General features: G+C 39.6%; 1 protein-coding gene across 1 annotated transcript in view; it reads left to right on the top strand.

Annotated features, from left to right (window-relative positions):
* Positions 1 to 22,489, top strand: part of cacna2d2b (calcium channel, voltage-dependent, alpha 2/delta subunit 2b) — a 29,206-nt gene extending 6,717 nt beyond the window's left edge. Inside the window, exons 2-38 of the mRNA XM_010796988.1 lie at positions 3,538 to 3,619; positions 7,678 to 7,794; positions 7,920 to 7,979; positions 9,528 to 9,572; positions 9,748 to 9,883; positions 10,412 to 10,543; positions 10,664 to 10,721; positions 10,813 to 10,863; positions 12,362 to 12,461; positions 12,585 to 12,746; positions 12,856 to 12,966; positions 13,073 to 13,151; positions 15,648 to 15,697; positions 15,884 to 15,973; positions 16,103 to 16,168; positions 16,536 to 16,610; positions 16,703 to 16,777; positions 16,906 to 16,977; positions 17,172 to 17,243; positions 17,483 to 17,544; positions 17,696 to 17,772; positions 18,147 to 18,207; positions 18,291 to 18,388; positions 18,477 to 18,567; positions 18,681 to 18,743; positions 18,861 to 18,964; positions 19,052 to 19,150; positions 19,335 to 19,426; positions 19,531 to 19,578; positions 19,929 to 20,000; positions 20,242 to 20,394; positions 20,495 to 20,547; positions 20,736 to 20,791; positions 21,161 to 21,284; positions 21,386 to 21,495; positions 21,584 to 21,666; positions 21,784 to 22,489. Coding sequence (XP_010795290.1) covers positions 3,538 to 3,619; positions 7,678 to 7,794; positions 7,920 to 7,979; positions 9,528 to 9,572; positions 9,748 to 9,883; positions 10,412 to 10,543; positions 10,664 to 10,721; positions 10,813 to 10,863; positions 12,362 to 12,461; positions 12,585 to 12,746; positions 12,856 to 12,966; positions 13,073 to 13,151; positions 15,648 to 15,697; positions 15,884 to 15,973; positions 16,103 to 16,168; positions 16,536 to 16,610; positions 16,703 to 16,777; positions 16,906 to 16,977; positions 17,172 to 17,243; positions 17,483 to 17,544; positions 17,696 to 17,772; positions 18,147 to 18,207; positions 18,291 to 18,388; positions 18,477 to 18,567; positions 18,681 to 18,743; positions 18,861 to 18,964; positions 19,052 to 19,150; positions 19,335 to 19,426; positions 19,531 to 19,578; positions 19,929 to 20,000; positions 20,242 to 20,394; positions 20,495 to 20,547; positions 20,736 to 20,791; positions 21,161 to 21,284; positions 21,386 to 21,495; positions 21,584 to 21,666; positions 21,784 to 21,879 — 3,175 coding nt within the window. The 3' untranslated portion in view covers positions 21,880 to 22,489. The remainder of the gene's footprint in view (positions 1 to 3,537; positions 3,620 to 7,677; positions 7,795 to 7,919; positions 7,980 to 9,527; positions 9,573 to 9,747; positions 9,884 to 10,411; positions 10,544 to 10,663; positions 10,722 to 10,812; positions 10,864 to 12,361; positions 12,462 to 12,584; positions 12,747 to 12,855; positions 12,967 to 13,072; positions 13,152 to 15,647; positions 15,698 to 15,883; positions 15,974 to 16,102; positions 16,169 to 16,535; positions 16,611 to 16,702; positions 16,778 to 16,905; positions 16,978 to 17,171; positions 17,244 to 17,482; positions 17,545 to 17,695; positions 17,773 to 18,146; positions 18,208 to 18,290; positions 18,389 to 18,476; positions 18,568 to 18,680; positions 18,744 to 18,860; positions 18,965 to 19,051; positions 19,151 to 19,334; positions 19,427 to 19,530; positions 19,579 to 19,928; positions 20,001 to 20,241; positions 20,395 to 20,494; positions 20,548 to 20,735; positions 20,792 to 21,160; positions 21,285 to 21,385; positions 21,496 to 21,583; positions 21,667 to 21,783) is intronic.
* Positions 22,490 to 23,879: the final 1,390 nt, after the last annotated feature.

Genomic DNA, 23,879 nt, shown 5'->3' with positions numbered 1-23,879 from the left:
AGTAGTGTGTGTGTGTGTGTGTGTGTGTGTGTGTGTGTGTGTGTGTGTGTGTGTGTGTGTGTGTGTGTGTGTGTGTGTGTGTGTGTGTGTGTGTGTGTGTGTACCTTAATGCTTCATATGTCAGCACCTCCTCCACAGGCTGACTCAGGATTGGCTGCAGGGATCTGGATCAATAATTACATTACAATACACACACTTTTATCCAAAGCAACGTACAATAAATGCAACCAACCATGAACACAAACACTCAGTACCTCAAGAATCCCTTTCTAAACTAAATCTGAACCTTTTCTACCTTTGCCTGTACATTTTGTAACTTTGTAAATGTATTTGAACTAGTGCCTTCTATTTGAGTAATCTTCTCTTTGCTGCTTTACTGCTTTGATCACTGCTTTTATTTAAACTGCAGAGAGAGAAGCCTAAAAAACGTTGTTGTACGTGTAATGACAATAAAGATCTTGTGAGTACTCATCTTAATGCAAACAAGTCTCAACATCTTCCTTTCTGAAACTAAAGTTAAGCAACTGTTAAAATTACCTCTAAATCCTAATCTGATCTGAACGGTGTTTTGAACAACCTGTGTGACTGGTTTCAGAGAGAGAGAGAGAGACCCACCTGAACAGGCTCAGGTGAGAGGAGTGGATTCCTCTCACCTCCTCCCTCTGATCCAGAGCTTTTCTCTGCACGCTGGTTGGCAGAACGGCCATGACATCATCGCTGAAGTAGGCGGGACATGTGTAGGTTTTAGGCAGCACGTCGATCTAGGGGAACCAATCAGACGCCTCGCGTCGGTGCCGCTCACACACCAGGAACACACAGGGCGCCAGAAGAGGGGAGATACGAGGCCTCCAGCTGAGGAGAGAAACATAAGGACGGTTTAGGCTAGGCATGTTTTTAAATGTACTCTATGCACCCAACTATGTTGCTTACTAAATATTTCCGACACCTTTTCAAAATAGAAGCTAATTTCAAGCATTTCAGGTGCATTTCCAGGCTCTTCAAGCACCTTATAGCTGGCTTAATAAACATATTTATACAAATTGAAGCATTTTTGTTCCCCTTTATCTCAAATGCAAATTATTCGTATTATTATGATCATATGGGTCAAGTAAGTTAGCTGGGGGATCTCAAAACGTGGGTTGAATTAAATGTCACTTTTTCTGTTTTCTATGTTACTTTAATCTAAAAAAAAGAATATCATTGCGGAAAGGATTGTGTCTTTGAAAGATAGGTCCACACACGTTAAACAAGGCCAGTTTAGTTTCCCAGTTTCTTCCAATGTCTGTATGTAAAGGAAAAATACACATTTCATGAAAATGCTCAGTGAGCTTTTTCCCCCTCTTTTATCATAATAGAAGCACTGCGTTGGTTTGCGTAGGCACATGTGCTTTACAGTGCTCCGGTGGTTCTGCCGTTTCTGGTTTGCAGCGGATGGTGGGTGGGATTTCTGTGTTGGAGTTGACATTTAACAGAGGTATTGGTAGGAGTGCTGAAGCAAGGGTCTAAAACCTTTTATCACCCAGTTGTTCTTTCTCGTTCTCATTTTAGACAAAATCTGGTTCTGGCAGTCGTCCACGCAGTGGTTGTTATCAGCGGTGTTTCTGCTGCTGACTTGATTTATTTCCAACAAAACTGCACGGTGTCTCTCTCTAACAAAAACAGCTCATGTTGTTCTTTTATTTTCAAAAGACTGTAGTATAACATTGTTGAGACATAAAGAAAATCAATAGGATGAAATGTGGGGAAGCATAGGAAAAACTGCGAGACTTCTACAGTAAAGGATTAGTATCAAGTATGCAGTCCACTGTAGCGGAACTTGTTGTTCAAAGGAAATCTACTGCATGATTTTCTAGTACTAATCTAAATATTATGCAAAAATATATTGAACCACAACAAAAAATTACTTGAATTTCCATGTCAACCCAGCAAAAATATGTTAAGCATCTTTAAAATGATATTTTTATGATAACAATTGAACCAAGAAAAGTTACTGGTATTGATAAACCTACAGAAAAGTCTTCTTGCCTTTCTACCATCAACATGAGGTTCACTATAGCCATGTTCAATGTAAATTATATATATTTTCTCGGCCCCTTTTGTGAATCTTATTAAACAAAGGGTGTCGGTGAGTACGTTTATGTTTTTTTTCTTTCTTGTATGTTCAACTTGCTTGATTTCCACTCGTCAAATATCTCTGCTGTGGAGCATTAAACATTATCCTGCAATACCTCCAATTTAAAATGGAGCACTGCTCTCATAGCATTGTTTCTGGACGAACCATGCAGATTTTTCAAAAGAAAAAAGTTTCAAAAATGTACCAAGGAGCAGCATATGACAGACAGGCTCAGTTAGAGACTAGCTGGTGAACACATTGAAGCATTTAGTTGCCAGAGAGCATGATATTTCTGAAGAGCGGAAAGAGAGTTAGTGACATTCGGATGTGGCCAGAGGCAAAACTCCAAATGAATACTAATAATGTTCGGTATCTGCTGGATGTGTAACTGTTTGCTAACACATTAACCATATCAACTTCAGATGTTAAACTATGCCAATATTATGCTCACAACTTACAATTATTACACATTTCAATCTTTAGATTTTTAGATTGTTAGGATTCAAGCAACACTTACTGTTTCAGAAGTGAGAACACAGGGTTGGATACGATGGATACAAGCACTGTGTAGTTCAACCAAAAAGAGAACACAACCAAAATAGTTCTGCAGTTATGTGTTTAAAGAGCATCTTCACAATGCAAAATCCTCATAGCTCAATCAACATCATATTCCTTAGATCCCTGACAATAAGAGACAGTTGCTGCTCGTAATGACTGTCACTGTCTGGATTTTTGTCATTAAATTGCCCCAGTTGTTATACTCATAGATGTTTAGTTTTCTGCCTCATTAGTTGCTCTATTTTGGCGGATTTGCCAGGAAATTCAGCTTACATTGAGTGATGTTGGCTGTCGCAGCAGGTTTTTAAGGCTGTTTACACACTTATATAATTAGGATGTAGCAAATTGTATGTTTCCTAGCTCCACTAATATCCTTTCACAGAATTATGATGATGAGTCAACAAAGCTGATTAGGTAGCAATATTAACATTAACAAGGCTTACTCCCATCAACAGCCAGTTGTCTAATCTTCTTTTCTTTTCCTCTTGTCGTTTAAAGAAGCCCTGAATTGGCGTGATTAGTGTTTTCTTCTCCTAAATAGATATTGTTGATAAGTGCACAAGGTGAGCAGGGTTGTTTTCAAAAGGTGTGGACTTCTCAGACATTACCAGCTTCTTTCTCAGTCAATACAGCACTGAAGTAATGATTGACTCAATTGACTATACTTTACCATTAACACTGTTTACCGTTTCCTCATAAATTGTTTCTAATAAAGCATTTTGTTCCTAATCTGGGTTTTAATAAGCTATTAACAGCTATTTGTTGTATCAATGCTTACTTTTGTGAAAGTCACACACACACACACACTCGTATCTTTGTCATTTGTTTGAGTGGTGTGACAGTCAGCCTGTGATGTTTATCCACAGGATAATGCACTGGGCCAGGCGTATCGAGCAGGAGATTGACAGAGTCTTTCAGCACATCACTGGAGCTCAGCAGTTGAAAGGGGTGAGTGTGTAGCTCTCTTTTTCAGCTTCAGAGCTATAGCTAAAACATTAAACAATTACAGTCTGCCTTTTAGAATTCATTTCTTTTGAATGTGTTAATGATATGCAGATATGTGATCAGCCAGTAACACAATGATTTTCTTTCCAGACATAAAATCCCGTCTTGCTGGCACGTTATCTATTATTTGTAGTCATTATCTTGCACACATGGCTTTATTCCTACAAGAGATGCCTGAATATTCACAGAACCACACACACTGAATAGATGTTGAATATCTAGTATTGTTTATGTGATGTATTTGTTACTAGTGATAACATTCACTTTCATTACTTTGTATTCATGTATCTTTAATGGTTTAACCAGGTAATCTGATTTATGTAAGGAATACAAAATGGTCCATGTCTTATGCAAAAGTAGAAAATGTGGCCAACGAAGTCTGTGGATCATCCAAAGTAACAATTTCTTTGTTTAGAGATGTCTTAGTTACATTTTTAACAGATAAGGTTCAAGTTCAATGCTGAGAGCACTACAAAAAAATGTGTGAGCAAAAAAGAAGCATGGATAAATGTGTGAAAGATATCTCGAAAGCTTGGCACATAAAAAGGAGTCTTCTTTCAAGAACGACAAAGATAGCAATGATAGATAGAAATTAAAATGAAGATACTTATTTGGCTGTATCTTTGCACTCTAAGTGGTTTTGGGGGAAATCATTTAGGGCTGAAACAATCAGATTAGTCATTAGATCAATAGATGAATCTGCAACTATTTTTAGTATCAATCTATTGTTTAAGGATTCTTTCAAAATCAAAACACCAAACAAAATTTCTTGTTTATTGATAACTAAACTGCAGTCCTTTATGGTGTAATCTAAAAAGGACCTTTGTGGAACAATTGACCAAGTTCATGAAGTGTCCTCTGGTATTTCAGACCTGTCAAATGCATGGCAAATACTATTGCTCAAATCTCCACCTGATTTCTCACAGTGATCTGAGTAAGTGAAATTGTCATGATGGGAATACAATACAGCTATTTCACACCATGCTGTAACAGGTTGGCTGGACATAAGGAGTTGTCCCTGAGAGGCTGAAAGCTATAAAACAGGACCAAAGATCATCTGCAGAGAGCCCTGCTCCGAGGAGATGTGTGGAGGCGTTCCCTCAGCAGAGCAGCGGCACGTGTCTCTCTGTTGTGTCACAGCAGAGCAGATGGTCAGCCTGCAGCCTGCAGTAATGCCTCGATGTGAGACACCCTTGTTCAGTCAGTCCTCATTAATCCCCTCATGCTCCTGAAAGGCTCTGGATCTGTTAATGAATTTTTTCGCCTCTGCCCAGAAAAAACTCGATTCAATCTTCTTCGGTCAAGGAAACGCTTATAATTTAAACCAAACGTCGTTTTCAATTCTTCAACCAATATAAAGCCACCATTTTCCTTTGTAGATATTCTTGATGCCATCTGTGATACAGCCCTGCTCTAAATCAGGATTTTATTTTTTCCAGACTGCTTTGTTGCAGGTTGGCAGGACTGCTTTTCTGTGAAATGCAATTAGTTTTGGCCTGTTTTTGATTAAAGAAAGCCTGAAAACATGATTATCTGGAGGACAGGGCCATTCTATTTTTTAAGGTACAATAGTATTCATAATGTTGCTTTGTGGATTGAATTGAAGTGTAATGGGGTTATTGTGATAGTATGGACTCCTTATTTCTGGCTGGTTTGCTAAAGGTTTTATCTGAGTCATCTTCATCAGTATATCTTGATTCTGAATACATTCTTCAGAGGACCTAGTTATTCTAATCAGCAGCCAGTTCACAGATACATGCTGTTCTTTACTGCATGTTCCCATCTGTGCGGTTTGAGCCAATAGAGCAACTGGTCAGTAACAACTTGAGGGATATTTTGAAGTTTATTTGTTAAGGTCGTCTATATGTACAGTAGAGGGCTGTCGTACTCAAGATATGCAGGTTTGCTTTAAATCAATATCACTTTCTGTCTGTTGTCATTTTCTCACAAGGAACTGTGTCTGATGGCCCTAAATCTGCTGGACAGCAAGCTTATAGCAAAGTAGTACTGTTCCCTTTGTTTACCTTCATATCTGAAGGTAATGGACCTTTTTACCTTCCAGTCACAGTGGTGTGTAGTAGTATACAGCTGAAGACACAGTTTTTAGACTATAGAAAAATGTAGGGCTCTGGGCTGACTGTACATGAACTCAATACCTTACACTGTCTGTTTGCTGCTGTAAACAGTGTTTTTGAAGTTAGATATTGCAGGCAAAACCAAGCATATCATAAAATGTGTAATTCTTTTTTGGAGAGGTCTGCATTTTTGCAGTCGCCAGTAAAATCGATGAAAGTTCCTCCCTGTGCTCCTTTTAGTTCCTGAACAGATGTGTTCAGCATGTGCAAACAGGCAGTAATTAATGCCAGGTACCGACATTTTCTACACCAAGCTTTCTCTAAAAGTAGAATTTGAAAGAAAACAGTTACTCAGAAAATTGCTCTTGTTGTTCATGCTGCTTCATGCTGTTATTGCCAGATTACCCATAAAGAAAACTGGTGTAATAAATCCTTAGAAATACTTACTTTTACTGCAATAATGTTGAAAGACCACATTTCACACGATAACTGTGACGTGTTTCTACTAAAGGTCTGATTTGACTTCAGTTGCCCTGAAGAGGAGCATTAAGAGCAGAATCTTGATGAATAAGTAAACTTTAGGTCAAAGTCAGAACGTCAAGGAAAGGGCAAGCAGTTATTTTACATTACTTACATTAAAATAGACTTTTGTGGTGTGTTGTAGTAAGACAACTTACTCACTATTTGGAAATATGTGTCATGTTTGTGGTAAGATAGGAACATAAAATAAAGATCAATCTTTACCTTAACTGAAATGTATTATTGGCAGAGGGAAAAAAATAGATCTAAAGATTTTTCCATCAACTTCTCACACTAACTTTTTTGGACCAAGCCACAATGTGTCTGTGTTTGGCCAAAGTTAACAGTTTTAAATGTCTATCATTTCACACCAACTTCTATTAAATGTAAATTATTTTAAGCAATAACAAAAACAGGATGCTGGACGCTGGAACTGATGTCTCACAATACTGAAGGTTTATTGACATCTTGGCCAAGGGGAATAAACAATGTCATTAAACACAACACAGAGAAGTGTTCGCGCTGTAAGCCACGGTCAGTTCTGGCGAATTCTCCTTCCTTCTGCATATTTTTCCAACTCCAACGGGTCGTAAACATAATTGAGAAGAGATAATGGAGGATGTCATGGAAAACTGGTCCTGTAGCCTGAGGGCGATACAGGAAGTATTATCTCTGGACACAGGAATACGCCAGGCTCTAAGCGATCAGCAGGGAATCTGTCTACAAAGTAGAGACACACAATGGATTGGATTGGATGCTAAAATATAATCAAAGACTAGTTCATTGTTCTCTAACAGCATAGGATAAAATGTTGTGTACAGTTGATACGTTCTTTTATGTAAACAAATATGTTATGACTAAGAGAATGAATGCAACGATGGTCATTTTGGTATGAAATTCCAGTATTGTGAGTTATCTGTGAAAACTTCCTTCAAAGACAACAGACAGTATTTGTGACTAGATCACATGAAAGGATCCATATTTAGATTTGGAATGAACAGACAAACCCGAGATGTGACTGCTCCCCTGCGTCCTCAGTGTTTGGATATAAAAAGGATTTGCTTTTGCAAATTCATGAGCTGTGAATTATAATTATTATCAGGGTTGTTCTGAGATCCTGGGGCTTCGATATTCTCCTCATCCGTTTATTTAACTGTTTGATTCTTTAGTTATCAAAAAAAAACAGTACAAAATACAGAATTGAAAATTATTATTTTAGCTGGAACTGATGTCTCACAATACTGAAGGTTTATTGACAGCTTGACCGAGGGAACAAACAATGTCATTACATCGAAAATTAGCATTTTCAGGGAACACATCACAGATACAGCCCATAACAATCCGACTAATCGATTGACTGTTCAGCTGTTACTGCAGTTTTTAACTTTAGTTTTTTTAATTCAACAGATATACAATGAAGAAAGGCGACGGTTTAGTCTGGTGAAGAATCAGCCTCGGAGGATTGTGGAGAAGGTGGCCTCAGATATAGAGAAACTCCTGGCTAAGAAGCGCAAAGCACTTGTTGTAAGTAAATGTTTCTGTCGTTGTAATTCTACATTTTTTTCCTGACAAATATGAAACATATTGTTTATGCAATCAGACATGTCCTCCTCCTCTAATGTGAGCATTTCTCTGTGTTCAACATGTAGAGGTTAGCCAGTGAAGCAGAGCGGCTCCAGCGAGAGCATATATGGCAGGATGGAATTAAGGTAAAACCTTAAATAACATTATGTTTGTTGCATTATTGAGAGCTTTTGATGTTGCTTCCTCTCATGTATTCAAACCATGTATTCAAACCCCAAAACTTGTATTTGTCTGTTAAGTTTTTGGGACATTATGTGTTCAAATGAAACCACTGATGTTAATTCAGAGCAGATGGGTCTGATGTCTTGGAGCGTTGCGGCTCCGAATGGGATGACCGGATAAATAGGAACATTTTCACCAGTCAGCTGGGCAGATCAGATCCCGCAGCGCTCAGCTGGCTGAAACAGACGACCGAGCGCACTCAGCCGTGCGCTTCCCTTGAGTCCTGAACACATCACTCTTCCACTCGGCCTCCCCCATTTGCCCAGCGAAATGAGATGGGGTTAACGGTTAACCTCATCCTTTCACATGGCCTCTCAAAGCCTCTTCTCTCAGTCGCTGTGTCCCTCTATCCTTTCAAAAGACACTGGTAGTTTTACATAATTGAGCCCAATAATTAAATAATGATGAAGACTTTTTTAAACCTGTTGACCATTTTCCAAAAGATGCCACTTTCTGATTGATTTCCTACCTCATGAGTTTTCGGTATCTACTAGATTTACGTATCCAGTATTTATAATATGCATCCATATTTAAATACATTTAAAATCAATTGTAGCTTAAATGTTTTTATGGCTGAGGAAGAATAAAAAGAAAAAAGGAACTGTTCTAAAGGTAATGTTTTTTGTTAGTTGGACAATGATCCTCATCAAGAAGAGTTAGCTTAACCGTGCGTTATGTTTCATTAATAAAGGTCCATCTTATCTTATCTTATTTGCCCCTCCGTGAGCAAAGGACAGGAGCTATTTCACTTGATAAAAATCACTGACTGAAAAAAGCTGGTTGTTTTCAGAGCTGTACTCCTCGTAGGACGGGTCGTAGGCAACAAACAGCCGACAAAGAGACTTGATTGAAGTTGAAATGTAATATAGGCAAAGCCATAAATAGGAGCATAGAAGCTTTGGAGTAGATGTCGGGCTTATTGTGAAGTATGTTAGGTCTCTTCAGAAACTAAGACCAACAGATGTCTGCTGAGTCATAATGTGACAGTACTGAGCAGAAACAATAGCAAACACTTGGTGGTGAGAACTTACAAAATACAATGATGTGAGGCTTTTCTCGATTTTTATAACATTGTAAACTAAACGTTTTTTTTATATAAGCGGCTTTGAAGCTAGACCTTTATTCTACATTCATATATTTTGACTGAAACTATTCACATCATAGATTTTCATTGAAAACATGAAAATAACATTTATATTTGAAGCTAATGAAAGATTTATAAGGAAAATAGAAGACAATCTGAAAACAAAAATGCAGTTTCATAGGGTTCATCTTTACTGAAGTTTAATTATAATCAATCAGAACAATCTTTAGTTGTAACTCCTCTTTGTGTATAGGGGAGCCCTGACCTGTTTGCATGTACATACTGAGTGACTACTAGCCCTCGTGTTCTTCATGTTTGCCAACATTACAGCCTCCTCAAATCTGCATATCTGCATCTTTCCTCCTAGGAGCTGGACATGGCTTACTATGACTCCAAGGCAGAGATGGATTATGTGAGCAGGAGACAAACACACAGCATTTTGGAGATTATTTGATCAATCGAAGATAAAACATTTCCTATTCAAACAAATAATAAAATAATTAATAGTAGTAAATAATAAGTAGCTTTAATGTTAATGCTGATGATAGAAGATGATCTGACATGTATGTTTTCTCCTGTTCTCAAAGTACTCCATGGAAGGAGAAGGAGAGGTGGAAAACCCCTCGCACATCAAGCTGGAGTTTGTCTACGATGCAAACTTCAAAAACGATGTCAACTATTCCTACACAGCTGTTCAGATTCCTACAGATATTTATAAAGGAGGCAAGTGAAGTTACGACTATTTAATTAATTGTCCTGCTGCACAGAATGAAGCCATGTTCTTGTGATTTAGATTGATGTATTTGACATATTTTACGAGAAGTTTAGAAGTTTAGGGCGAGACACCACAGACAAACACATTGTTATTTTATTCACTTGTCAATTTTGAGATATTGGGCTGTATTGCTTTCATAACATGACTTCTTTCAGAATGGTGGAAAATACTTATTTAGGTGTTTATATTACTACGTAGATAAGAAAATGCCCCAATGCACTTTTATATTTCAGAAAGATTGCAATACAAAGTGTTTTTATCTTAATGTGGGTTAAAAACCTTTGACTATAAAATATCAACAACATGATCAATATGAACCTGGTGTTATCAAATGTTTGCTCAATTCATTTGCACATTTCAAAATCCATTTTCAGAAAACTTGTTAACATGAAATTCAAAATTCATGGTGACATTTATTAATTTATTAGTAACCATTTTCACCTTTAGTGTGTTCCTTTTCTCTCTCCTCCCATCAGCTCCAGTCATTCTGAATGAGCTGAACTGGACGCAGGCGCTGGAGAAAGTTTTCATGGAGAACAGTCAGGAGGATCCGTCCCTTCTGTGGCAGGCGTTTGGCAGTGCGACGGGCGTCACTCGCTACTACCCAGGTAGCTTTTAATAACCCTTCCTGTGCTTTTTAGTGGACATGATTGTGTTTAATATATTTGAACAGTTGGCAAACTCAAATTGATAAGTAATGTGAGGAAAACCTATTTTCATTTTTTCAGCTTCACCTTGGAAGACCCCCAATAAAATTGACCTTTATGACGTCAGGAGGGGGCCCTGGTACAGTATGCTGCTTTAGACACATTTTCATGATGTTTTATCACATGTGCAGCAGATTAACATACTGCATACTATCTTCCCTCTGTCACAGGTACATCCAGGGAGCCTCGTCCCCCAAAGATATGGTCATTCTTGTGGATGTGTAAGTATTTCATGAAGTTTCTTGGTTTTAGTAATAAGCTCCCATGTAGCATCTAATACCTCCATAAAGCACACGTGTGTTGCTTTTATTGCTGCATAACCTGTGAATTTAACAAAACGCATAAAACCTTCCCTTTTTTCTGCATTTATAAATAATGAATTGTGTTGAAATCCATCTGACAAGTTTTTCTCAGCCTTCCTTGCAGTTCTTTCCAACTCACAAGTGAAGTGAGAAAACCATGTGTGGTGTAACTTCACATTAGAGAGCAGCTTCTTTGTGCTTCTGGTCCCAGCTAAACTAGAGAAAGTCATGTTGTAGTGGAAAAAACGTGTACCTGGCACTGACTCCGCACCGAAACCAGCTGAGAGTGCAGCTCATATCGCTTATCATGTGTAACAACAACGTAAAGGTCAAGTTAGAGATGATCAAAAGAGTCACGAGCAAAATCTAAATTGTTGGTACATGATGTTTGTAACTGATAAAACCCCACAACAAACAGTTTATTGTGAAATGAACTTGACCATTTAGAGGAATAGTAATTTGGTGAAACACGCTCATTTGTTTGGATATGTGTATTTCCCCACATTTCAAACTTTTGCTTAATAGTTAACATGATCAGAGCAATGTTTCCTGTTTCCATGGTGAATCAGGTAGTACAGTGTGTTTGGCAGAGTGTAAGCAAACTCAGGGTCGAGTACAGCAGCCTGTTGTTGTCGCTGTAATGTCCCAGTGGTTGTTTCATTGCGGCGGTCATTGGAACTCTCTGAAGGTTAATCCTATTATTGAATTGTATGAGTGAAATCTAAGAGTTGCCCTCAAAAATGACCTTTTGTCCACTCAGTATATCACATGTACAACACCTTGGTCACCAAGGCAACCATATATTCAGTCACAAATAGGAAACATTGATTTATAAACAGAGGACAATCTCTAACTACTGAATTAAGTATAGGCCAAAACCCTGAAAATCACTGCCTCTATATTTATACAGTACTTATGGACATCAGAGTATAATTACTGAGTAGTGTTTGCTCATATGTTCCCGGGTGTTTTATACTAGCAATTTCAGCATCACTGCTGAAAATTATGTTTAGTAAAAACAAACACTCTATTAGAAAACTGTACATTAGTGCTTTCCTCTGTGGACTGCGAAGCACAGGAGAAAGAAATCCAAACAAAACAAATGTATCAATGTAGATTAATCAGGGGAAATCATGTTTGTGATTGAACATCTGGAGGAAGCATGTGAAAAGCCTTCGGAAATGCTTTTTCTCCTCACGTATTCTCCATTCATGTGGGGCACAAATTAATCTCCGTAAATACTTTGCACAAAGTGTTAGACAGCTAGATTAGGAAAGAATAATTAGCCAGTCTGAAACATGTGCTGCTGCATAATTCTACAGACGTTTATGTAAAATCATATTCTTAGGTGTGTTTGCTGTAGCGCCATGTTTGTAACTAAGCATTTGATTGGTTTGATACTTATATGTTTCCTCAGGAGCGGCAGTGTCAGTGGTCTCACTCTGAAACTCATCAAAGCGTCAGTGGAGGACTTGCTGGACACTTTGTCTGATGATGACTATGTCAATGTGGCCAGGGTAAGAATCTGCTTCATCACTGATTCTCCATCATTTAACATCTCTGTCCCTTGGCTTTGCTCTCCTTGTTTCCTTCAATCTTGACATAAAAAAGCTCAAACTGTGTCTCATGCTGTGTTTCAGTTTAACGAGAAGGCCGAGGCCGTGGTTCCCTGCTTCAAACATCTTGTCCAGGCTAACGTCCGCAACAAAAAGATCTTCAAAGATGCTGTGATTCAGATGCAGGCTAAAGGCACCACTGACTACAAGTCTGGATTTCATTTTGCTTTCAACCAGCTGTTAAATGTAAGTCATATATTGATTTAGACTAGGAATGATTTCAATACCGATGTCTCCACACTCTGTCTTTCCACTGTTCACTTATTCATCTACCTTTTTAAATGTACTTTTATAGAAGACAAATGTCCCTCGGGCCAACTGCAATAAAATAATCATGCTGTTTACTGATGGAGGCGAAGACAGGGCTCAGGATGTGTTCATGCAGTACAACTGGCCCAACAAAACGGTTCGTTTCTTCTGATCATAACAACTTTAACTTTCATCAGGCATTTTTTAAATTGTGGTATCTTACTCTGTAGAGTCAAATGTTTTCCTCATTTGTCCTACCAAAGGTTCGAGTATTCACCTTTTCAGTGGGCCAGCACAACTATGACGTCACACCTTTACAGTGGATCGCCTGCACCAATAAGGGTGAGATGAAATGTAACATGAATTATTCATTGTATATTATTTTCACCTTTTTTCTGAAAAACATTTGTACCATAGTTACTTTAACTATTTCAACTTCTCAATGGTCTGCTAACTAGTTTTCACTCACTCAGTTTGAAGGGCATCTTAGTGAATGATCTAGTAGTAAACTAAAGACCAGCATTAAACCAAGATTCAACACTATGTTGCTTTTTGTTTTCCTCAGTGAAATATGTTTCATCATATCTTAATTTATGAGTTTTAAAGTGGACTCCAAAACATTTGACTATAATGGCTGTGCTCTGCCTTGAGTAAAAAACATCAAAAGTAAATTGAGCGCAAGTATTTTTAGCTGAGCAGATAATCTTTAAATTCATCGCTGCCCACTCAGTCCATACTTTTAAAGAAATGTCTGCTGTACATTTATTAATCAATGCAGAGACAGAGGAACAAATAAATAAATCACTGAGTCTAAAGTAGAGTGCAGTGCACTGACCTCACTAATGGGCTTCCTCTCAGATCAGTGAGCAGACCACTGTGGTTTCACAGCGCTCACGCAGAGGTCACTTTTGTTCGCGGAGATTTGATTTACTCTTGGCTGAGAGCTGACATTGATCTTTCAGGAGAACTTGTGTTAGTGAGGATGTTTTAGTTGAGCACAGTAATAATAATAATACATGACACTTATATAGCGCTTTTCTAAAAACCCCAAAACGCTTTGACAGAGAATAAAACAGAAAATGTAGAAAAATACATAAAGAGATAAATAAATAAATAAATAAAAGAGGGGGCGGGGTAGTCAGAGGTTGAATGCATTGTTGAACAGGTGGGTTTTGAGTGATTTTTTTGAATGCGGTGAGGGAGGAAAAGTCTCTGATGGGTTGGGGTGGTGAGTTCCAGAGGGTGGGTGCAGCAACGGAGAAGGCTCTGTCGTCCCAGGACCTGAGGTTGGTCCGGGTGGGTGGGGGACAGGAGGTTGGCAGCAGCAGAGCGGAGGGAGCGAGTGGGAGTGTATCTGTGGAGGAGGTCAGTCAGTCAGGATGGGGCCAGGTTATGGAGGGCTTTTTATGTCGTGAGGAGGATCTTGTACTGAATTCTCTGGGGGATGGGGAGCCAGTGGAGCTTGATGAGGACGGGGGTGATGTGGTCACGGGTTCGGGTGTGGGTGAGTAGACAGGCGGCAGAGTTCTGGATGTATTGGAATTTATTGATGATTTTTGAGGTTGAAACCATAGAGGAGGCTGTTGCAGTAGTCCAGATGGGAGGTGATGAAGGCGTGGATGAGGGTTTCTGCAGCACTGGGGGAGAGGGATGGACGTAGATGGGCGATGTTTTTGAGGTGGAAGAAGGCTGTCTTTGTGATCTGTTTGATGTATCTGTTGTAGGAGAGGGTTTGGTCAAATATGATGCCTAGGTTCCGGATGTGAGGGGAGGTTGGAACTGGGAAACCGTTGATGTTGAGGGTGAAGTTTTGGATGGATGTGCTGAGCTTTTTAGGTCCAATGATGATTATTTCAGATTTATCCCAGTTGAGTTTGAGGAAGTTGAGTTGAAGCCAGCCTTTTATTTCAGTGATGCAGTTTGTCAGAATGGAGTGGGTATCAGCGGAGATGGACTTGGTGCAGATGAGGAGCTGGATGTCGTCGGCAAAGCAGTGGAATTGAAGTCCATGACGGCGGATTATGTGACCAAGGGGAAGCAGGTAGAGAATGAAGAGGAGGGGGCCGAGAACTGAGCCTTGAGGGACACCTTGGGGTAGAGGAGCGGTGGGGGATTTGCAGTTATTGATGTAGATGAACTGGTGTCTGTCAGAGAGGTATGATGTGAACTAAGAGAGGGCAGTGCCTGTGATGTTGAAGGTGGTTTCAAGACGGGTGAGGGGGATGGAGTGATTGATGGTGTCGAAGAGTTCACTTTTGTCCTCACAGAACATTAATCCTCGAGGGCAGGCTTTTGTTATTATTCTGATAAAATAGGGTGGACTCAAACTGAGGGAGAACAAGTTGTATCCGAGTGGGGAATGTTCATTTATTGCCTTTTTATGAGTTCAACTAAAACTAAATAGTCCTATTATATTGTTATATATATCAGATATGATACCTTAAGCAACACCAGGTTTGCTACCTCCAATAGTGATGAACTTCATACCCAAAGATGATACATGCAATGCATTATGAAAAATGTGGTTTTATGAAATTAATGTTATTTTAGTTTTTTTAAAAGGACTGAACCTGGTAATTGCCAGTATACCTTACGATCATTGGATTTCATTGTAGAGCTGAAACTATAAGTCAATAAGATTAAAGACAATAAGATAAACCTTGATGCCCAGTGAGGGAATCTGCTCTCTTTCTGCGGGAGTGAAGTGGCTGAGTCACTGGTCGAGTAACATCGAGTAAAATCTTGAATATTTATGAACACCACTCTTTTTTTTCTGATAGCATCGCTCACTCATGCTCTCTTCTCTCTGTTTGTCTTTTTTTCTCTGTTGCTTGCCAGGTTACTATTTTGAGATCCGTTCCATCTGTGCTATAAGGATTAACACCCAGGTGGGTTCGTCTAGTGCCTCTGACACAGCTGATCCCCATTCACTGTTTCAAATATTCCTTGTGGGGCTCACTCTTTTTGAAAAAACATCTACTTCAATTTGTTTTACCCTTCCTTTCTCCCCGCGGCCCTGTTGTTGTTGGTTGTTTCGGAGCTGCTGTTGGTCACGTATCCCTTGGTTTTTTCAGGAATACCTGGACGTGCTGGGGCGCCCCATGGTTCTGGCAGGCAGCGAAGCCAAGCAGGTTCAGTGGACCAATGTGTATCAGGATGCTTTGGTGAGACTGCAAGACCATGTTGGCTGAATGTGATCAAATATAATAAATGCACCAAACATACAGATTATACACAGTTAGTAAGTAATCTTGCATTTTATGTAATCTGGGTTTTGTCTTTTGATTCTATAGGGTCTTGGCATGGTAGTAACTGGGACTTTGCCTGTGTTTAATCTCACCATGGATGGAAATTCACAGGTAACAAAACTGTTTTTTTTATATGAAAGAAAGTGTTTAATAATGTGGATTTCTGTTTTGTTTAAGCTTGTGGTCCCTTTTCTTTTTCAAATGCAGAATGTAGCTATGTCGTATAAGATCATAGATTAGTAAATCACTACATTTAAAGGACTAATGTTTAAGATTGAGAATGTGTCCAGGAGAAGGATCTATATGAACAACATCATAGTGTGATATATGAAAACTTGTGTGTGGAAATCTTCACACACAATCTTCTAATTCAGCAACACTGCCATGTTTCTACAGTAGCCCTGAAGGAGCAAACGAAACGCTGGTTCTCGTGAGGTCCTTTCAAGTTAATCAGATTGATGTTTTTTTGTCTGACCAGAATCAGCTGATTTTAGGTGTTATGGGAGTCGACGTGCATCTTGACGAGATAAAGCGACTTACACCACGGTACAATGTATGTAGATCACATACATGTATTACTCACTTGTACTTGTGATGGAGGCAACAGACAAACACATCACTGTTATTCCTCTCTTTTATCAACAGCTTGGAGCCAATGGCTACATATATGCCATCGATCCAAATGGATATCTTCTCCTTCACCCTAATCTTCAGCCAAAGGTGGTCTTTATTTTAATTAAAAAATATAAATATTTTACTGTGGTTTGCAGGAAGACATAGTTTATTATGATGCTGGTTAACCTGTTCTATATTTGATGTGAATTCAAAATCAATTTGCCTCCTCCCAGCTGGTGAACTTCCTGGAGCCTGTGACGCTGGACTTCCTGGATGCAGAGGTGGAGGACGTTAATAAAGAGGAGGTGAGCACTTCGTGGCAGGTCAAACTGAAATGTCTCAGGCATTTCCTGTTTCGTGTCGTTGTTATCGTTCAAAGTCTTACCGTGCAAACAATAACATCTGCTTACAATCTGCCTAACTCAAGGCCTCACTGCACGTGTTTTTGATTTCATGGTTGTGGCTGAAAAAGAAAAGGATTTGTGTTTTCATTTTCTAGATCCGGCGACAAATGATTGATGGAAGACCAGGTGAAATGCAGGTCAAAACCCTTGTCAAGTCGATTGATGAGGCAAGTAAATTATCTTTACTTAATTATATAAATATCTCACCTCTTTAGTCACAACATTAAAGAACGGTAACTTAGCTAAAATGTTGTTCATCAGCTGTCTTGCCATCATTGTAAGGATTGAAGAAACACATACTATTAAAACAACTTCAAAATACTTGAAACACATGTTCTATAAAATAAAGCTGCAGCCTGTTGTGTTGGGTTGACTGAAATGTCCCTAAATGTCTCCTCTACTGCAGCAGTACATTGATGACGTCTACAGGAGTTACACCTGGACTCCCATCAACGGTACAGATTACAGGTAAGCATTACAATGTTACAATAACAAAATAATAACCAACCAGCTGTGGCCCGATGAAGACTGCACACACAGATGGATTCACTCTCCCTTCCTCTCTCTCTCTCTCTCTCTCTCTCTCTCTCTCTCTCTGTCGTGATGTCGCCACCCTCAGTCTTGGTTTGGTATTACCCACCTACAACGAGTACTTCATCCAGGCAGACCTGAGTGATGTGATGCTGCAGCTCCAGTGTGAGTACAGAAGTGCAGAGTTACTTTTTGTTATTAAATAGTAACACAAAGAAAATATGAAAGCAAAAGGCTGACTGTATACAGATGTATAGTATTATGCAAGTCTGGCATTTAAAAAATATATTATTTGCATCTAACGTTGTTTGTTCCCTGAGGTGATTTCTGCATAAAACTGCTATGTATCAATCACAGCAACTTTCATGGTCATGCAGCACAATCAAATAATTCTGGTTTAAAGTCTAACACCCTTTTTATTTTACATATGTCTTTTTTTCTATTTTGTAAACTTACTTCAATTTAATGTGATAACTGTGATTATTTGTTGGTATTTTTGTTAATTTTTTTAAATAAATGAAATACTGTTTCTGTTACAGATATGCAGTCCCTGCTGCCCAGCTCCTTTGAATCTTCAGGACATGTGTTTCTTGCTCCAAGGTGACCATCTCACCTTACTCTCTTGATTTCACTCTTTCTCAGTGTGAAAGTACAACAAGTTCTTATTAATTCTCCTTCTCCAGGGAATACTGCAAACGTCTGCATCTTTCTGACAACAACACCCAGTTTTTGCAGAACTTCCTCTCGCTCATGCTGGAAATTTCTCCAGAATCTGATGAGTGTGAGTGTGTTAACAGCATTCAGGTGTTTACAATATTTGCCACTGCTGCAGAGACACCAAAGAGATAATACACTTGTTTTTCTCTCAGGTGACCAAGGCCTCATCCATAACCTGATTTTGGATTCCAGGATTATCGGGCAGCTGGCCTCTCGTGTTTGGAAGAACAAGGACCTGAATTCGTGAGTCGACTTGCTTCATAAAACATTCTCACACCGTCAGAAACAGGAATCTACTATTATGATGTCACCATTAAATCAAACAAAATGGCTAATTAAAAACACATTTCTCAAAGGTATGGCTTCCTGGCTGTATTTGCGTCCACTGATGGAGGAATAACACGTGTTTTTCCCAATATGTGAGTAACACTAATGAACTTACTAAAGCTAGTACATATGCAGTAATCCCACTGATATTCTGTCTATAAACATTTCTCTTAAAACATTTAACGGTTTGTGTTTTTTGTTTGATACAGAGCTGCTGAGTTATGGGCTGAGGATCCTGAACCATTCAATTCAAACTACTACAGACGGAGCCTCGACAACAAAGGCTACATGTTTAGAGCTCCATCGAGATCCTGTGAGTAACTGAACACATATCAGACGTACAATCTGTTAAAATCATGTCCAAATCATTTGTTTTTAAATCACATTTTGTTTCGACCAGCATTGGACGACCTTGTTGGTGGAGAAAACGGCACGGTTGGAATTCTTGTTAGTTCGGCTGTGGAGGTTAATTTAGGAGGCAAACTGCTCAAACCTTCAGGTAAGAACAATGCTTTTATCTTGCAAACTTGATGTTGCATCCTGTGTCATGTCGTATTCCAAGAAACGTTTTTTATCTAAAATATGTTTAAAGATATTTCAGCTACTTGTACTTCTTCTTCTCACTGAAAAACTTTTCTTGCCCTCCTCTTCCTCTCTTTGCTCTGGTGGATGTTTTGACTCAGTGGTCGGGGTGAAGCTGGACTTGGAGGCATGGGTGGACAAGTTTAAGATCCTGGCCAGCAACGTGTCGGACAGTCGACAGGGCTCACAGAAGGTACAGCACAGGGCGATAACTTACTAATATGAATCACTTAATTACACTACATATACTGTGACAGAAGTGACATCACTGTCTCATTACACATTTTGTCAAAACAGTGTGGACCATCCAGAAGCTGTGAGATGGACTGTGAAGTGAACACTGATGTAAGAACTTTCTCTGTTTTAATCTCACAACAACTAGCCTGTGGAAGTCTTCGTACTACAGCCAGATACTGTCTCCACTTTTGTTACTATAATTGTATTATTAATTGCAGAGTTATTACTATATTGTTAAAGAGACCACGTTTCAAAAAGCTAAGGGGTCGGACATTTCCACTTTGATTACTAATTTGTGTTTATTGGGAGTATTTTTGATCTGTACTCCAGGTATAAGACACCTTTTTCTTCAAAATGTAGGATAAATTACACCTATAACCTCGAGATTACTCGAAGGAACACGCATGTGAATAAAAGTGTTTTCTGTAAATGTGTGAACTGTGCTGTGTTGTCTGTAGGACCTCCTCTGCTATCTCCTCGATGATGGTGGATTTCTGGTTATGTCCAATCAGAGAGATCACTGGAAAAAGGTCTGTTTGTGTGGTGATATGCTTGCTTGTACATATTATACTTACTTTCAGAAGAAATTATGCAATACATATGTATTATTCATTATTGATCTCAACTAAATGACTCTGAAGTCAAGTACATTTCCTTACGTTTAAGCAGTTTAGTTTAGTTTTCGAAAAATAAATAAACATGAAGCAAAAGTACTAAGCATAAATACAGTTCATGTGTCACTGTTCCCTCATGCACTTTCTTTTCGTTCAGATTGGCCTTTTCTTCGGTGATGTGGACCCTTACTTGATGCACGCTCTCTACAACAACTCAATCTTCAATCGCCGTCAGTCTTTCCACTTCCAGTCTGCATGTGAACCGGTTAACGACAGCCAAACGGGTTCAGCAACGAGGGGCATCTTTGTGGTGAGAGACCAGCAGCAGATTTTAGATCCAGGGCCTTTTTTAATTGTTTTGATATATATATTTGAAAGCTCTTATCTGTAACTACTGTGTGTTTCTACAGCCGTCCATTGCTGACATCCTCAGCTTGGCCTGGTGGACGTCCACAGTGGCATGGTGAGACTTTATTTACTGTTAACTGACACAATACATGCGAGGTGCCCTGTAAAACAAAACTGTTTGAAGACCTCTGCAAATGGACCCAGAGGGGTTATTGTTAGCCCAATGTCCCTTTAGCTGTGACAGATTGATGTTTACAGATTGTATTTCATTTTTAATGAAGTGCATTGTGCACACTCTTTCAGGTCTGTGACCCAGCAGCTCCTGTATGGACTGGCATACAACAGCTGGTTCTACCAAGGTGGATGTCTGCATCTTAACACACTATTTTGTTATGTCTGCATTGATTATTGGATTGAGGGATTTTTAAGGCTCCTTTCAATCGCTTTTTATTCGTTTGAATCAAGCAAATGGTAAAACTTAACTTTTATTAACATCTAATCAGCAGATCACTTTTGTTGTTTTAAACATGTACTAGGATGAACCCATTAAAAGGGGATTTTGCTAACAATAATGTGCGTTCTTGAACCATGATAACCGTAAACAACAACATTTAAATGCATATGTACTTAACGGTTGCAGTTTTAGCCTCAGTTAAAAAGCCAATTGAGATATAAGAATATAACACACATAATATAAAATGTACAATTTGGATATATTTGTGTTCTAGATGATCTTCTGGTTGATGGTTTTGAGACAAGGGAAAGCAGCTGTGTGACCATCCAAAGCCAGTTCTACTTTACAAACACCACTAACTCCTACAACGTGCTGCAGGACTGCGGGAACTGCTCCCGGTGGGTTTGTCTGGAGCGTCAGCAGAAAGTGTTTGTGCTCTCGTACCCGTACAGCACACTCTGCGGGAAGTCTGATTAATACCCATCACTGTCTCCAACAGGCTGTTCCACGCGAAGCGGATAGAAAACACCAACCTCCTCTTTGTGGTCGCGGAGACGCTCCCCTGCAGCTCATGTGAGATAGAGAGACTGACACTGATGAGGACAGAGTGTATCCTTTTCCAGCTGAAAGTGGACGTCTTATCAATGTTATGCAGCTAGTTAGTTCACTGTTACCTCCCTTAACAAAACACTAACAGTTCAGGAGGAGAATCCATGCGAAGTACTGAGAAACGCGCGATATCGTAAAGGCCCAGCATCATGCTTTGACTACAGTGCCTTAGTAAGTATAAAACGCTTTAAGTACGGCATTATCTTTCTTAATTCATAAGTTCTTGATATACAAGTGATGAATCATTTGCTTTGGAAAAAGAACATGTATTGTTGACTTTTCTTGCAGGAAAACGCGTCAGAGTGTGGACGGGGTCATGCCCTGCAGTCTTCAATAGGAGTCCTTCTCTTTATCCAGCTTATTCTGCCTCTTGTTCATCTCTGACACATGCACACACTCTAACTTACATCATTCATCTCTCTGTGTTGAGGCCCGGATCTACTGAAGGTCAGATCAAACAGCAAATGCACAATGATTCTTTTTTGATCTGCAAACGGCACACAGTGCATTTGAGCTAAAAAAAGAAATATGTGGGTCTTATTGTTATTTGCCTTATTGCTTATGCATTTGTTTGTGTTTCAGGGCTTGAGTGCCAATTATAGAAAGAGAATGTGTTGAGTCTGCATGCTATAGGACAAGCACGTTTAACATTTTCGCACAGGCTCAGCCATTTAAGCAAACACCAAAACATCAGGGACAGGGCGAATAAATTATAACCCAGCTGGGACAAATGTCAGTCTCAATTTTAGGTTGGATTGTGGTGGTCAAAAGATGCATTATAAAACACTTCAGTTTGATGTATGTGCTTTGTGTTTAATAACACAGTGGTTGAAAAAAACATTCAGATCTTAAACTTAAGTAAAGTCATGCATTTGAGATTTCACTTATGTAAACGAATGGAATTATTGGCAACAAAATTAACTTAAAGAGCCTGTGACACGATTTTCCCCCATCATCCAAACCCATCAATTTGAGTAAATATTGTCCCCTTGAAAACCGTTACTGAACTGATTTTGGATATTTGTACTTTGATAACCATTAATCTGCCCTTCAATGTTGACCATTTCCTGGATCTTCTCGGGGATTCTTCAAGTCCCGCCAAATTATGGGTGACGTCAATGCGGGCACAGCGCTCCAGCTGCACCGTTCAGGATCCCAGCATCTGCATGTAAACGCACGATGGCGGACACAGCAGCAAGCTCAGACAGCGATGACAGTTTAATTTTGAACGTGTCTGAGAGCTCATATGAGGCTGAAGGATCGGTTTATTTTGTATCTGTTAGAAGTTTAGGAATTAGGTGCGTCAATATGGGCGATCATACGGTCATGTAGCCAGTGGTGGACTGGGACTAAAAATCAGCCCGGGACTCTCGACCGGCCCACTTCGGTACCACTAGTAAATTGTCAACGGGGGGAGTGGGGGATGTGCTAGTGACTTATCCGACCGGCCCACTTCGGTACCCGGCCATCGGGATTCGTCCCTCGATGCCCATCCGCCACTGCACCCAGCCCAGCCACTTAAACTGTCCAACGGGGGATCCGTCGCCGTGCGGGGAAACGTGGACCTAGTGTCCCGTCGGAGTGGGAAATAATAATAATAATAATCCGTGCATTTTTACCATTAATTTCCCAACATTGTGGTAAAAAAAAACACACGTTTAATCCATGTTGTGGCGTGCATTACTACAACCAGTGTGAGTGGAGTTGTTTACGGGTTGGACGGGTGCGTGGGTGGACGGGAGACACTTATGGAGCGCCTCGTGAACTGTCCAACGGGGGGGCTTCGGGCGACCTCCTGTGTCGCCTGTCACGCGAACTTACATGATGCCGTTTAGAACAATATAATACATAAAGCGTGCCGCTGTCACGAAACCGATCCGGCCTTCTGCGCGACTATCACTCAAATGCGACATGAGTCTCAATGTGGTGGACGCGGGACAAATAATAAAAAATGCTGTGTGTGCAGTTCCCGCACATGCGACACCTGGTCACCCCTCACAGACACAGTTCTGCCTCACACACACACACCTTCACATCAAGTTGCATAAAAAAATTGCTGTGAGCTACGTTTTTATTATAAATTATTGTGAAATCTGCCTATTATGTGTTTCGTCATTATTACAACAAACACACACTTGGCAACTGTATAACACTCGGCAATGATTTTTTAGGATGAATTAGAGCTATTAAAAAGGAAGAAATCATGGCTTGCAAATAGAAGTGGGGGTATGCCTAGCGGTGGTACCCCCTCGCTCAGACGCCCACCTACCACCACTGACTGCCACTACAAAGAATCTAAGGTTTGTTTTGGCTCATCAGGAAATGCAGACCGGCTCAAACAAGAAGATTTTTAAATCCATTCATCCTCACGATCCATTGTAATG

This window comes from Notothenia coriiceps, unplaced genomic scaffold (assembly GCF_000735185.1).
Source record: "Notothenia coriiceps isolate Sejong01 unplaced genomic scaffold, NC01 NC01_scaffold00037434, whole genome shotgun sequence".
NCBI classification, from domain to species: domain Eukaryota; kingdom Metazoa; phylum Chordata; class Actinopteri; order Perciformes; family Nototheniidae; genus Notothenia; species Notothenia coriiceps.
This window is presented reverse-complemented; position numbering and strand designations above follow the sequence as displayed.